General features: G+C 40.4%; 2 protein-coding genes across 2 annotated transcripts; both read left to right on the forward strand.

Annotated features, from left to right (window-relative positions):
- Positions 1 to 1,255: 1,255 nt before the first annotated feature.
- Positions 1,256 to 6,274, forward strand: cryba2b (crystallin, beta A2b). The gene is made up of 4 exons (XM_061691901.1): positions 1,256 to 1,413; positions 3,719 to 3,860; positions 4,874 to 5,016; positions 6,127 to 6,274. The coding sequence occupies exons 1-4, from the start codon at positions 1,256 to 1,258 to the stop codon at positions 6,272 to 6,274; spliced, it is 591 nt and encodes a 196-aa protein (XP_061547885.1).
- A 5,894-nt stretch (positions 6,275 to 12,168) lies between these two features.
- On the forward strand, positions 12,169 to 14,549 carry fev (FEV transcription factor, ETS family member). Its single transcript, XM_061691970.1, has 3 exons — positions 12,169 to 12,240; positions 12,689 to 12,760; positions 13,993 to 14,549. Exons 1-3 carry the CDS (start codon positions 12,192 to 12,194, stop codon positions 14,547 to 14,549), a joined length of 678 nt encoding a protein of 225 aa, XP_061547954.1. The 5' UTR covers positions 12,169 to 12,191.
- The last annotated feature ends 615 nt before the right edge of the window (positions 14,550 to 15,164 follow it).

Below are 15,164 nucleotides of genomic sequence, written 5' to 3' on the forward strand. Positions count from 1 at the left end.
ATCATCTCCCAGAATGTGTCTATTATCCTTGCCCAGCAATCAAAGTGTCACGTCAGTGCGTTACTGTTGTCAGGCTGATACCGGCCACGGCTGCCATAGTGATGACTAAGTCCGTTGTGGCCTCTGAGGACAATGGCGCCGTGAAGCCTCCACAAAGCTCGGGGCTAATGCTGCCTTTTCACTCGCAAGGCCCGCTCGGGCTGCTGAGTGTGCAAGGATGCCCGGCTCACAGTCCGGGCGGGAGGTGGGGGGGGGGCCCGACCCCATAAAAGCTCAAGCGAGGGTCCCTACGTCGTCACTGATTGTACTGGATCTGTCCCACGTCAGTTCTGTCTGTAAGTATGTCAATACATTAGGCGAAGCTAGAGAAGTGAGGTCAGGGGTCAAGTTATGTGAACGCTTTTGGGAATAATGCTGGAGTTCATAGTCAAAATGCGAATCATTTGTTTAGAGGAATGTCGTGTAAATGCAAATACATAGTCAATGTCATATTGTTAGTTGCAAATAAAAGCAAGTGAGTGAATTCATCCAACTGGAAAATGAGGAAATGTATTCAAAGTTTTCTATCGCACATGCGATGTAATTTCGCAATATTGTTTATCGTAGCATTTGCATGTCATACAGATATACAGCTAGGCAGTGCAATTATGTGGAAGAGAAAAAATATTTGGGGCTATAGTCACCTGATTTTTGGGCAAAAATATGATTTCTTTCTCTAATGATAGTTATGATTTTCTAACATAACATAAATATTCCATCTGACGAACCATGTCATCCACACACAGCTAAATTTCTTAATCCTGAGCATCTTTCCCTATGAGCAATTTCTATCTGCTCAGGACAAGGAGTTTATCCCTTTTTGCGGGTCAAATTGACTTGTTTAAAAGTGTAAAAAAAAAAAAGTGGAAAAAAATCTTAGGATAAAACGTCTTTGTTATTATACATATTTTAAAATATATTTTAAAAATTATATTTTAATGATTAAGCGTGCAGAGGATCAAATATATCCTTTTAAAGGTGTAAAAAAGTGGGGCAAAAAATGATAAATATATAGATACATATATTTTATTATTTATATTTAAAACATATATATCTTTTGAATTTCCTTAATTTTTAATGCAAAAGACATATTTAGTGTACCAAATGTAACAGGGGGTTAATCAATTCAATGCATCCATTTAATTCCCATCCGTGGTCGTTTGCTCAAAGAGTCAACGCGAAGGCAGCAGCAGCAGCAGCAGCAGCAGCAGCAGCCATGAACACTCAACAGTTGGAGCAGATGGGCCAGTTCAAGATCACCATGTGGGAGGAGGAGAACTTCCAGGGAAAGCGCTGCGAGTTCCTGCTCGAGTGCCAGAACATCATGGAGAGAGGCTTCAACAAGATCCGCTCCATCAAGGTCGAAAACGGACCGTAAGTACAGTAGTAGACCTCCTTGGGAGTTATCTGTAAGATCGTAACATTATACAGTGGATATGAAACATCCACACACCCCTGTTCAAATGTCAGGTTTTTGAGGACAGTTCAAACTTATTTTCTTTGAATCGCAATACATTTTACGTGTGTTTGTGAAATGTTGTTGTGGTCCGATGAAACCAGGTTTGAACATTTTGGCCAGAACTACAAATGTTTGACTGCTCATCACCAAAAGAACACCATACCATACCATCTACAGCAAAGCACGGTGGCGGTAGCGTCACGGTTCGGCTGTGTTTTTCTTCAGATGGAATTTGGTCCTTAGTCAAGAAGGAAGGAATTATGAACAGTTCCAAATAGCAGTCAGTGTTCACCCAAAAACCTCCGGCTTCTGCCAGAAAGCAAAAACAATGTCAGCAAAAGCCGACTAGAACATCTAAACTTCATTGGGGGCTGTTTTTCTTCAGTTGGAACTGGCCCCTCAGATAAAAGGGAATTATGAACAGTCCAAAATAGCCATCAGTGTTAGCACAAAACCTACAGCTAGAAACAAAAAAGGAAGAAAAGGAAGAAACTGTCATGAAAAGCTTACTAGAACAGCTGAAATGTATCTGGGGTTAATCAGAGGCACTTTTGTGCTGCAGATGTGTGATGATTCCCATTGAACATGCGTTTGAATGTGATTGATTAATTCTGAACATCTCCACATCTCAGTAATAAGAGTTTGATTTTGATTGATTTTTAAAACATTTGATTGAGTTGTACAGGTTAAAAGTCACATTAATGGTGGGAAATGTCTAATCTTTCTCCATAAAAAGCCTGGCATTTGAACAGGGGTGTGTTGACTTTTTATATCCACTGTTTGTAAAAATGCTTGCAAGATTGCAATATTTTTTAAAAGTGAAGACAATTTGCCATTTGGGAGAAGATTTGAGTAAGAAATGTCCAGTAGACGCACATGATTTTGCTTTAGTGGGCCACCTTAAATGAAGTGGTGGGCCGGAAATGGCCCACATGTCAGAGACACGATACTATTGAGCTCACTTGCCATTACATGGGTCATTTTCATTTAATTTGATCAATAATGAATAAGACAATGGTAAAAAAAATAAATACATCAAAATGTAGCATTTTCTTGTTTTTTAATGCCGCCTTGTTTGTATTTGGGTAAATGTCTCCCATGCTGAAACAGCCACGCTTAAAGTTTAACATTTTAAAAAGTTATTGATCATTTTAGGCGTTCATAGTAAAGGAACTCCTTATTGACAGATCTTAATGGTGGTGGCCCATTGAAATATACTTCTTTTTATCACGGTAAAGACAAAAGTGCGTAACGGTAAAGACATAAACAGCTTCATAAAAATCGTATGGGTTGCACAATTTACGTGTTGCCCGTTAAACTCTGCAGATACAAGTGCATGAATGATTCGAACTACTCATTACACCCATTACACTCTGGTCTTGTTACACTCGTAATAACGGTAAAGACATGCAATAGTTCCGACACGTTCGCAGATTCATACACATTCATTCATTTCTCAGAAATAACACCCTTTATTTTGCTGCCTACTATTCCGTGAATTCAAAATGGCTGCCTCATTCTGGCACTTCAGCTCACAGATCCAGTGGCGCTAACGGTAAAGACAGCTTGAGTGACAAAGACGGATCGTTTGTATCAAAGAACCAAAGAAAAGAACTCTGAAGACACTAAAAAGCATTTGTTTTAGCTTCTTCAGAAAACATGTTGCAAATCATAAAACTACACTTCAGATGCCTGACGGCATTAAAGATTTGAAAAAAATAATGACTCTCGAATAATGTTAGAAACAATTATGACCCTTGATGGATAGCAACTACCAAGAATTGAGTAAAACGCATTTACTTTCAAAAGAAAAATCTGTGGGCCATGCTTTTACCGTTATTGGCCAAATTATATGAAAATGACCTATGTATTCAATTCTCGCAGCAATATGTCTTATTAAAAAAAGCACATCAGTGATGGTGTGTTATTGCACTGCCGGTTAGCATGCATCAAGCGTGACCCGATTGCGATACGAGTCGGCCGGCCGTGTGCATCTGCCGGCTCCGAGCCATCGTGGCAGACTGACTGCTGATCAGATAACAGGGCTTCAGCTGCAGCCGTATTAAATGTTTGCTTTGTGCTTTCTTTCACAAGAAGCAGCTGCATTGCCGTGTTCATTAGAGGCTATTGTGTGCGCTGCCGGGCACGCGGCCGTATTGTTGAACGAAATGTAAAGTTGCATTCTAACAGCCATCCGTCATTTCTCGCTCCTCTTCGAAGCTGGGTGGGTTACGAGTACCCCGAGTTCCAGGGGCAGCAGTTTATCCTGGAGAAGGGCGACTATCCTCGCTACGAGGCCTGGAGCGGAAACAGCAGCTACAGAACCGAGCACATTCTTTCCTTCAGACCCATCAAGTGCGCTGTAAGTTCCGGTATTCTTCCGACACGTATCTTGACCAGTTTGAGGTCCAATACGCTGGCTGAATTTGTAAATTTGACTGACCCATACAAACAGCTACCTTGAAGTTTCATTTGATTGTAAGCCACTGTAAGATGATGCTCAGTTTGAACATTAACACTGCACTTAAATATGGGCACATTAAAAAAACAAAAAAAAAAAAACGTCTTGAGTAATAACAATCCATAAGTTAAATCAATTACATTATATATTGTTTTGCTTTAATTCAATGGACATTGTGGTGCTTCTTCTGGTGTGTGCGACTTGGCCACATGGCCATATAATAATTACGTATATATATGCGTACATATGAAAAAGAGTTTCACAACTGACTCAGTAAGTTGCAGTAATATTAGTCCTTTTATGCAGAGGGTAAATAATATATGCCTGTGAGTGCTGTTATATCATGTGTCTACATGTTTTGCTCCACGGTTTGTGTTCAAATTTCCATTGCTTATGTTAAGGGTTACATTAGTGTTTGCACGTTTGTTAGCATGAAACTAAATGGATGTTATTAAGCCTATCTTGTGGTTTTTAAATACGCAACGTGTAATTCCATTTGTTTTAGGTTTCGTTTGACAGTAGAGATTCAACTGGAAGTGGCAATAAACAGCTTGAAGTCTCTTTATTTGGCAAGAATTGTTTACTATCTGCCAAAATGCTGCTTGATGTTCATTTAGTGCCTGTATCTCAAAATTTTGCTTCGAAGTCAAAGCAAAGATAACAAAACAGAACCCACCCCCCCCCCCCCCCCCAAAAAAAAAAACACCCTAACGAAGGTTCATATCTTGAAAAAACTAATAAGTTGGGTCACTTATATCTCATAGCACCACTGTACAAGTGAACTGTAGTTAGGAAGCGACTCTTTGGCATAACACCTGAAGGAGCCCACATACCAGTAGTGGTACTGCTGTAGATGAATTCATGTTACGTCGGTGATCATGACTGGCCTGTGCTCCAAATGTCGTCTCTCGCAGAACCACAGTGACAGCAAGGTGACTCTGTACGAGAGCGAGGACTTCCAGGGCCGTAAGTTTGAGCTGTGCGACGACTACCCGTCTCTACAGGCCATGGGTTGGTTAACCAAAGAGGTGCCTTCTATCAAAGTGAACTCCGGAGCGTAAGTTATCTTCAACTTTTTTTGCAGCCTTAAACTTCGTGAGTATTTTGCTTTTCCTTTCCCTATTTAGTGACATTTTGTTCAAATATCCAGAGCTTTACTGAGGTACTGATCTCTTGAGCTCTGTTGGGCTCCCTATTTTGTCTCAAACCTCTTTAGGCAGGTCACACTTTGGAATTAGTCACTAGTATCAGTAGAGTAATCCCTCGTTTATCGCGGGGGTTACGTTCGAGACCACCCCGGTTTGGCCAAAGACCCCCGAAAATGTCACCTACGAAGAGACACGCTTACGAAGCACAGTTTAAACTGTAAACTATCAGTTACGCGGAGGAACATGGGAATCGAGCAGCCGCGAGAGAATTCAAAATCAACGAATCCACGGTTCGCAAGTGGAGGAAGCAGGAAAACGAGCTTCGCCAAGTCAAGAAGACCAAGCTGAGTTTCCGCGGAAGTTGGAAGACCAACTCGAGCAATGGATTAATGAGGAAAGAACAGTCACCATTCGACGGAGGGCAATAACGCTTGCAGAAGAAATGAAAATCGAACATTTTCAAGGAGGTCCGTCTTGGTGCTTTCGTTTTATAAAACGGCGCCATCTATCCATCTGAGCAAGGACTACCGTGGCGCAACAACTTCCGGCGGATTACAAGGAAAAGCTGGCCATCTTCCGCTCCTACTGCAGTAAAACTATTGCCGACAAACACATCCAGCCCAACCACATCACCAACATGGACGAGGTGCCGCTCACTTTCAGCACACTGTAGAGAAGAAGGGGACCGCCACGGTAGCGATACGCTCAACGGGGCATATGCTTTAGCGTGCATGCATGCTACCGCACGTTTTAAGATAGCGTATGTTTTACCATGCCTGCGCCCAATAATACGGTGCGCCTTATGGTCGCGAAGATACGGTAATTGAATTAGTACTCTAACAAGTTTTTTTTTCACCACAGAGTTATCTGTTGGATCTAGAAGGGCACTGCCCAAACCCTAATCCAAGTGCCAGGGATTAATTTATTTTAGCTTTACATTTTCTTGTACTTCAACTATTCTAGCATTTATAGTACATAATGAAAACTTGTGACTCGTGTGTGGCTCTCTCCCCACACAGCTGGGTGGCGTACCAGTTCCCCGGTTACCGAGGCTACCAGTACATCCTGGAGCGAGACAGACACCAAGGTGAATACAGAAACTACAACGAGTACAGCACCCAGGCTCACACCAACCAGGTGCAGTCCATCCGGAGGATCCAGCACTAGGCTTGACCCAGCCCCGAAAAACTGACTACTTTCTTCATCTCCGACCCGGACTGACCACCGACACGGAACAGTAGACGGACTCAGTCTTTCTATCTCACTGTGGCTCGACACGTATGGATATCTGAGTGCATACTCCTTTTGCTATGCTCCAGCATGTTTATGGAAATAGGAAATAAAGGCTTATCTTCACAATTAGGGTGGTCTAAAATGTTCTTTTGACATTTAAAGTGATCACATACACAGTATATATAACACCTATGGTACATGCATGCCTAGCTAGCTAGCTTTGTTATAGTTGTATATTGTACATCACAGTATGCACAGTTCAACATTAACACTGCGCTCAAGTCTGGACATGTTTTTAACTTAATGGTTTCATTTAAAATGTATGGCATATGAAAGTTAATTAAAAACTGACCAAAATAAATGTTTCAGAACAATTCTTAGAAATTAAAAAAAGTTAAATACAACTGAAGGAGCCCACACACATCACAACACAGATGGACATACAATAAAGTGCTTTGTTTGTATGTATTTTGTAAACTATTTTCATCTTAAGAGAATCTAGTAGTATGATTAATTTATTTGTTCAATATTTATTAAGAGATGTCCACCAGCTGACACTGATGCGATAAATTAGAATTATGCAACAGCAATGATGTATTTAGTGGAATTACACGTTGTGTGGCCAAAACAATCACATAGCTTTGCCTTAGGAAAGTCTGTTTAGCTTAATGCTAAACCAAAAAAAAAAAAAGTAAAATGAAGGACTAACGAAACGTGTTATAATCCATTAAGCAATTGATATTTTAACACAAACCTTGGAGCAACATATATATATATAATATATCATATATTCTTTATTCTCTGCATAAAATGACTAATATTACTGCAGTTTACTGAGGAGTAGTGACCATCTCCTCGATTTAACGGGCTAATAGGGGGTAGGGGTCGTCCGTTGTATCAGTGATTCTCAGTGTGGTAGTAGTACCACCAGTGATAAGCTTGCTTCCTCTCGTGGTAAGTGAACGAATCACTAAATTAAATGTTCAAACTGTGCATTATTTTAGTGGCTTGATTTTTTTACATTTTTTTTTAATCCAGTATTGTACATTTGCTTAGCACAGTTCAGTTGTATTTAACTTGGAAGTTCAATACATGTGCATTTAATCTTTAAGAACAGCATGTTTTTAAACATTTAATCAGGTAAAAAATGTATTCAATTTATCTGCAATGCATTTTAATTGAATCATTATTTAAATACAGTTTTTTCCCCCCTATTTTAAAGCAGAATATTTATGTTCAAACTGGGCATCATGTTACAGTGGCTTGCAACAATATTAAATATATATTTTTAGTGCTAAAACACCTGCCTCTTTTTTTTATGAAGACCCCATGATTAATAATAACGAGTTCACCAACTTCTTCATGTGTATTATCCAGTTCTTTGGTCACTAAACAAACCATTGTGGTTAGATTGTATATTTGACGTGCTTTGCGTTACAGTAGTTGTGTTTTGGTATGTAGTGTAAGAGGAGGATCAACTATGGGTTATGATACGATTAGGTAAAATGAAATAACAAAAGAGGAATAAATATTCAATCATTCATATTTATGGCGTTAACTCTCGTGGTAGCTCTTGTGAAAGAGTTGCTATTGAAGCGCGAAGCCAAATGGATTCTTTTGTCTCCTTTGTTTTGCAGCCTGTTATTTGTGCTGCGGTCATTTTAATTTCCATGCTAATGACTGCTCATTAGTTGACGTGGATTGGCTTCTGAAGGATGCGTCCATAATCTTTGCCCACAATGTAATACTGGAGTGTGAAGCTAGCAGGTTGTCCGTATCAGAATATTAGATACTCTTGGATAATCTTAAACTTACACGGGGGGCATGTTTCGTCATTTTGGGGCCCGAAACGACCCCGCTCAAGGGGCCCTCCACATCCGTGTACTGCAAAGATTTGGAATATTAATGCTTGTCATCAACTAGAAAGTGCGCATTTGAGAACATTCTCCTATTTCCTGAGCTTGATGAAGACTTTAAAATCCGTTTTGAGCCTTAATATCTAACAAGTGAATCATCTCAACACTTAATTGGTAAGAACATTCATCAACATTTAATATTGTTGTACCATTTGAACCCCTCCCATCTTGGTGATGAAACTCATGTCACCCACGCGCCAACAGGTCGGTTTTGTTACCCTCTTCCTGAATCAAGTCTATACTTGCGCAGTAAGAAGATGGACTAGTCCATTGCATGAGAAGAGAAGGGGATGCACTAGAAACAATCATGATAGATTGCGCATATTAAAGTGTTTTTAAGCATTTGAATTAACACTAAAACAATAATAATTGTTTTCAATTGCAGAAGAAGAGCTTTATTAATTCCATTTAATGAGATGTTCGGGGGCCCCTGGAAATCTCAGGCCCAATGCATTTGCCTGTCTTTGCCTGATGGTAAGTCAGCCCCTATATATATATATATATATATATATATATATATATATATATATATATATAATTGGTCATATATTTTGGGCATATATTTAATTGGGCCAAATTTTGAGCATTTTTCCTCCTTCCTGATCAGGTCTGCAAATTAGTTTCAGGGACATGTGCAAAATGTTCAATATGATTACGAAAATAGAATATGCCTGATCAAAATGACTTGTTTTATCAAATCCCTTGTGAACAATAAAACTATGTCAAACCTTTTTTGATTTAGTTTGATCATTTAACCACTTATTACACACACGTGCCACCAGCCATGTGTGGGACATGCCAAAATCACATCAATCCTATGCATAAAAACACACATTTCACAACTCTTATCATTATATTGGTTTGTGCGCAAATGTTCAAGACCTCAGAGTTTCATTATCCTGCTACAGTTTCATGACGACTGAATGATTCCAACGAGGACACCAAAGGAACTTTTTGTAGTTATATGAACCAATCATTGTAATTCTTCAACATTAGTTGAGAATGGAAACTGGAATGGAAAGTTTCGGCTTTATTTGACTATTCTAATGTACAATTACAGTCATACACTCGGATCCTGGAGTGTGTTTGTCTCCCACATACACACCCCTCCCGCTGTCCAGGACACGCAAGTCCTTACACACCCACAAGCCTGCATCAACTCACAGTCCCACACCCAAAAAAAACAGGATATTTTAATAAATGTGTAACTGTGTGCACAGTGCACACCTTTCTCAAATATACATTCCTCTGCAGTCGGATTAAAGCAGCTCCAGCGTAGCACGGCGAGGACTGACGCTGCTCACTCGTTGTCGTACAGTTGCCACTTGGACCACAAAGCGCTGAAGGTAAGATCACTTGGACGGACACGGCACTAACGGGAGCTGCAGTGTTTGTCCAAGGACTCAGGAGCTACTCTCATGTTAACTCTTGCTTCTCTCTAGTGGGGCAGAATTGTGTGAGTGGATTTCTTGGTGGAGTGGAACGTCATCACATCACAAGTGGATGCGGTCCAGCCTTCGAGGCTTGTTTTAAGTTGCCTGCGACGTGTACTTGGACACAGGCAGCTAAAGCAAGTCTGGGATGCCAGAGACACCCTTCAGCCCCACCGAGAACACACCATCCCGGACTGGGGGTCGGGGGTCAAATCCATCCTCTCCTCTGGGCAGGCTTGCGTGGCCTTTATAGTACGAGGAGAAAAACACAATGGCTGTCTGTACAATAATATTAATGTTGAATGAATGTTTGCTCTTTCATTACTTGATAAATGGGTTGCAGAACACTTTTTAAATGACATTTGCGTGTGTGTGTGTGTGTGTGTGTGTGTGTGTGTGTGTGTGTGTGTGTGTTCGTCTAGAGTCGAGGTGTCAAACTCAAGGCCCGGGGGCCAGATCCGGCCCGCCGCATCAATTTATGTGGCCCCCGAAAGCAAATCATGTGTGTCAACTTCCATGATTCTTGCTAAAATCTGTTCAAAATGTTTTGATAATATTCATATGGAATAAATAGTAATGAACTATTCTAAGCATGTTTTGCCTCCAAACCCCTTTTACAGTTACTTGAACAAACCATTATCCTTGACTTCTGATTTCAAAACGAGTTATCCATCTATCTTAAGTATTTTCAAGTCAGATGTTTTCTTTTTCCATGAGAACTATAAAGTGTGTTAGATATGTAACATTTTCCCTTTTGTATTTTTAAATTGTTATTGCAAATATAAAGTATCCATCCATTTTCTGTACTGCTTCTCCTCATAGGGTCGCGGGCGCGCTGGAGCCTATCCCAGCTATCTTTGGCCGGGAGGCGGGGTACACCCTGAACCGGCCGCCAGCCTATTGCAGGGCACATACTGTATAAACCAACCAAAAACTAAAAGAAATAGCTTTTGACTGCCTCAATACAATTCAGCTGTATTTAACTTTTTTTTTTTTTTTTTTTTTTTTAAGCCTTCAGCTTGCTTATATACATCATATACTGTATGTCATTCTACTGTACTGCATTTGATTTTTTTGTTTTGTTTTAAAATCACATCTGATGTTGGAACGTCTAATGTAAATTACATCTCATACAGTGATTCTGTGGTTAAATAAAAAAAAAAAGTTAAATACAGCTGAATGGTATTGAGGCAGTGATTCTTTGTAAATGGACTCCCACTAGTGGTATGTGAAAGAAATCACTCATTTAATCGTTCAAACTGTGCATAATGTTATGTAATGTAACTTACTACAATAGTAAACACACTTTATAGGGATGTTTAATACTACTTTTTTTTTTTTTTTTTTTACCCAGACCAATGCTTGAGTACTCACCGATTCTTAGTACCGATACCACTAGTAGTTTTGATACATACAATGTGAATTAACACAATGACAGATAATTGTAAACAACGACTTATTTTTCTTTCTGGCGCGTGATGATTCGCCGATGTATCAAATCGCCGCAGTGTAGCGCCAACTAGTGGCGAGGATGACTTAGTCGACATCAGATTTGTTTTGCCTTTAATGTCGGTGGCTGGTATCGGCAGCCTTCGCGAGTACCCAGTACATTGGAGTGAGGTCCGCACTGATGCTTGGAATGGGTACTTGCTCCTACCTACTTTTTAAGACTAAAACCTGTCAGCCTACTACGTACTGTATTTCAATGTTGGTCACGATGGTGGCACTCGGAGAGCTCAGTGTGTTTTTTTTTTTTTTGTAAGGTGGAACCACTGATCTAATAAATAATATCGAGTTAGTCCTGTCCCCCTTTTTCACTGTCTTTGTCAATCCAAGCGGTGCATGTGTAAACCTTCCTACTGTGACATTTAGGGTCTACGTATATTGTCGAAGGCAAAAATGAGGCAGCGTGCAGGAGCAGAAGTTTTGCATGTGGGCTATAACGTCCATGTTGTCTCACGTCCAGCAGAGCGTGCCCTTTTTCAAGGTAAATATACTCTCCGCCACTGACGCCTGCTATAAAGTCGTCGCTCTTCGGTGTTTGCAGAGAGCTAAAGAGGCGTAAAATCAAGCAAGACATAAACTGGTTTCCATGTCAAACACTTCAATTCACCATAGAAACTCAGATCTTAACGCGGCGACTTTATTAAACTGCGATGGCGGATTGATAAGGGCCCCAATTTCTATCGCCCTGTTTTTTTTTTTTTTTTTTTATTGTGCAAGGGCGCCTTGCAAGGCGGGCTGACAGAGGTAAATTGCTCTTTTAATTAAAGCAATGCAGCAGAGGAAATTGCTGTCTGAATATTGTCTCCGAGATGGGGGGCCAGTGACAGTTGCCTGGAAACTTCAATCTGGCCACTCGCGTTTATTCCAGATCACAGTTATGAGATAAAGTTTAATAAAAAAAAAAAAAAAAAAAAAAAAAAATATATATCCCCTTTTTCCTCCCTCCTGCTGCACCAGCCAAATGAAACCCAAGCCTTTTGTGCACAAGTGAGCACAATGAGAAGGGACTGCGAAGGAAAGCTCATGTTCAACATGTATCTCTCAGGTGCGTCATGTTGGCCCCCAAAAGGACTTTGAACAAATTGAAGCTTTTGCTCGGGCGAGGGCGGCGGAAGAAATCTTGTTTTTTTTTTTTTTTTTTTTTTCACTCGTCTGCTCTTTTGTCGGAAATCGGAAATCCTTTTTCCTGGACGCGTTTCCTGCAGGCTCCTCAGCGCCGAACCCGCCCGGACCAAAAAAAAAAAAAAAAAAAAAGAAAGTCTTCCTCACTCGCGCAGGCTGCTGCTCACTGCCTTCGCCATCGTTCGGACATTGACCAAATCAGCAGTTTCACATTTGATCATCAATAACACCGTTCCCGTAGTTACGACACACTTTGGATTTTACTCCCGTTTTGCGGGCCTCGTCGACACGTTTATGCTCATGCATTAAATGTGACCCTGCAAAGTTCTTCATGTCATATGTTTCATTTTTCGTTTCTTTTCAAATTTCAGATCCGACAGAAAATCTCTTGAAAGACAACAAAGGAGCATCCTGGGGTCCATTAAATACGGGAGCCCAAAAAGGTAAGGAAAAATAAATAAAATCAATTTAAAAATCAATCAATCAAATCAAATCAATTGTGTGATCTAAAAACAAACACGGTACCGTACTGCATAACATCTAAATATATAACGTATTTGTAAATATGCTCCAAAATATCAACCAATTCACTTTATTCCTAAACAGGCATTCGTCATTTTTTTGGTACCACACTTGTTAACTTGTTATTGTGGACACGGATAACGTCGCAGTAAATGCGGACAATACTCGCTGTCTTCGTCTTATAATACAGATTATGAATTATGATGTGGTTTGAGTTCACTGTCATTATTACCATTACTAAACGGGGCAAAAAGGTATGCGAAAAATGTGTCAGAAAACGATGAACAATGATAATAATGACAAAAGCGGGTTGGGGGCAGTAATGGACTTAATATTAAAATTAATATGACTCAATTCCAATTATTACAATTTTCTATGGGGCGAAAAACAAGATTATGCTTGAGTTTACTCACATTTTGCTATTGGAAAAGGTGTCAGAAATTACTATTACTTATACTAATAGTAGTAACAATAACAAAAATAAAATAAAAAATAAAACAATCCGATAAATAATGGTTTCCGATATTGGAAATGATAAAATATAATATGACATATAAGTAAAAAGTGAAGATCAAATAAAATATTCTATCTGATATTTCATGGTAATCCTATTATGCTTTTGAAAAAAAGGTGTCAGAAAATAAGAAAACGAGAATGAAAAAGAATAAGAGTACGAAAACTATAATTGCCTTTCATTTCATTGTAGGAAGTAAAAATAGGTTTCCGACATTTTAAAGAAGAAAATACAATGGAATATATACGTAAAAGGTTAAGGCTTTAAGGACGTAGTTGATATTTTATTTCGGTCATATTTTGCTTTTTGAAAAGGCGTCAGAGAATAAGAAAAAAAATGAATGGAAAAGAAAAAAGATAAAACAACAAATGAAAGAGTATAAGAATATGGAGAGGAGTAAAATGTGTTGAATTGATTTTAATTTCATTGTTGAGGATTTAAAATTTGTTTTGCGTTTCAGGCATGTAGATGCAATCAAACCCAAGTACACAAGAATAAATTAAGATCAAAGTAATAACACCACCCATTTCTATGGTCATCATGCAATTACGACTATTCCGATGACAATCTCGATTATTCTGCACGTATTTGCATTGGTCACGATGGCCCCGGTGCTCGTTTTCCCGTTTGTTGGCGCAGGCAGCGGTCAGATCCAATTGTGGCAGTTCCTGCTGGAGCTGCTGTCGGACGGCAGCAACGTGTCGTGCATCGCGTGGGAGGGCACCAACGGCGAGTTCAAGCTCACCGACCCGGACGAGGTGGCCCGGCGCTGGGGCGAGCGCAAGAGCAAGCCCAACATGAACTACGACAAGCTCAGCCGGGCGCTGCGCTACTACTACGACAAGAACATCATGACCAAAGTGCACGGCAAGCGCTACGCCTACAAGTTCGACTTCCACGGCCTGGCCCAAGTGTGCCAGCCGTCGTCGTGCACGGAGCAGGCCATCTACAAGTTCCAGGGCAACTTCTCGCCCTGCATCCCCTTCTCGGGCATTTCCAAACTCAACCTGCACGTGGCGCCCGCCGTGCACGGGCCCACGGGCTTCTCCTACTGGGCCGGCTCGCCGTCGGCGGCCGCCCTCTACCACCACCACCACCACCACCACCACCACCACCGCCACAACCTGCAGCCCCCCGCCGGACCCTTCGCCACGGTGTCCCCCGGCCACATCGACATCAATAATCAGTACAACTGACGCCGCGTCTCGGCGTCCTTCAACGAGCGAGAAGGCCGACCGCCGATGTGACGTCACGCAGGTCAAGGGCGCACCCTTGGAATCGAGGGTTCCAAACAGAACGCGTCATGTGCATTACATCACCCTGACAAACTTGGGATAATCCCAATCAAATAATCGTAGTTTATCTCACCCGACATGACAACTTTACACAAGTTTATAGTCATGAAAAACGACGTTCCACTATATTTCACCTGGAAGCCGCTGTAACATATATGCATTGTTTGAACAATGAACAAGAAGAGAGAGAAAAACACCACACAATAACTCAAATGTAGCGCACATCAGTTAAATGCATAAATCAAAACACTTGTATACGGTTAAATGCAAACGTATTGACTGTCCATATCGTTACCGCAACATGATGCACAGTTTGAACATTAAAACTCACTTACATAGGAAAATAAATAAATACTTAACAGATAGATAGAGCGATAGATACGGTTGAAAGATTCAATGCGCAATGATCGTACTTAAAAGTTAAATACAACTGAACTGGGCTAAACAAATGTACTGCACTGGATTTAAAACAAACAAAAAACATTTAAGACACTATGACATTATGCACATTTGAAA

Source organism: Phycodurus eques, chromosome 12 (genome assembly GCF_024500275.1).
Source record: "Phycodurus eques isolate BA_2022a chromosome 12, UOR_Pequ_1.1, whole genome shotgun sequence".
Taxonomy (NCBI): Eukaryota; Metazoa; Chordata; class Actinopteri; order Syngnathiformes; family Syngnathidae; genus Phycodurus; species Phycodurus eques.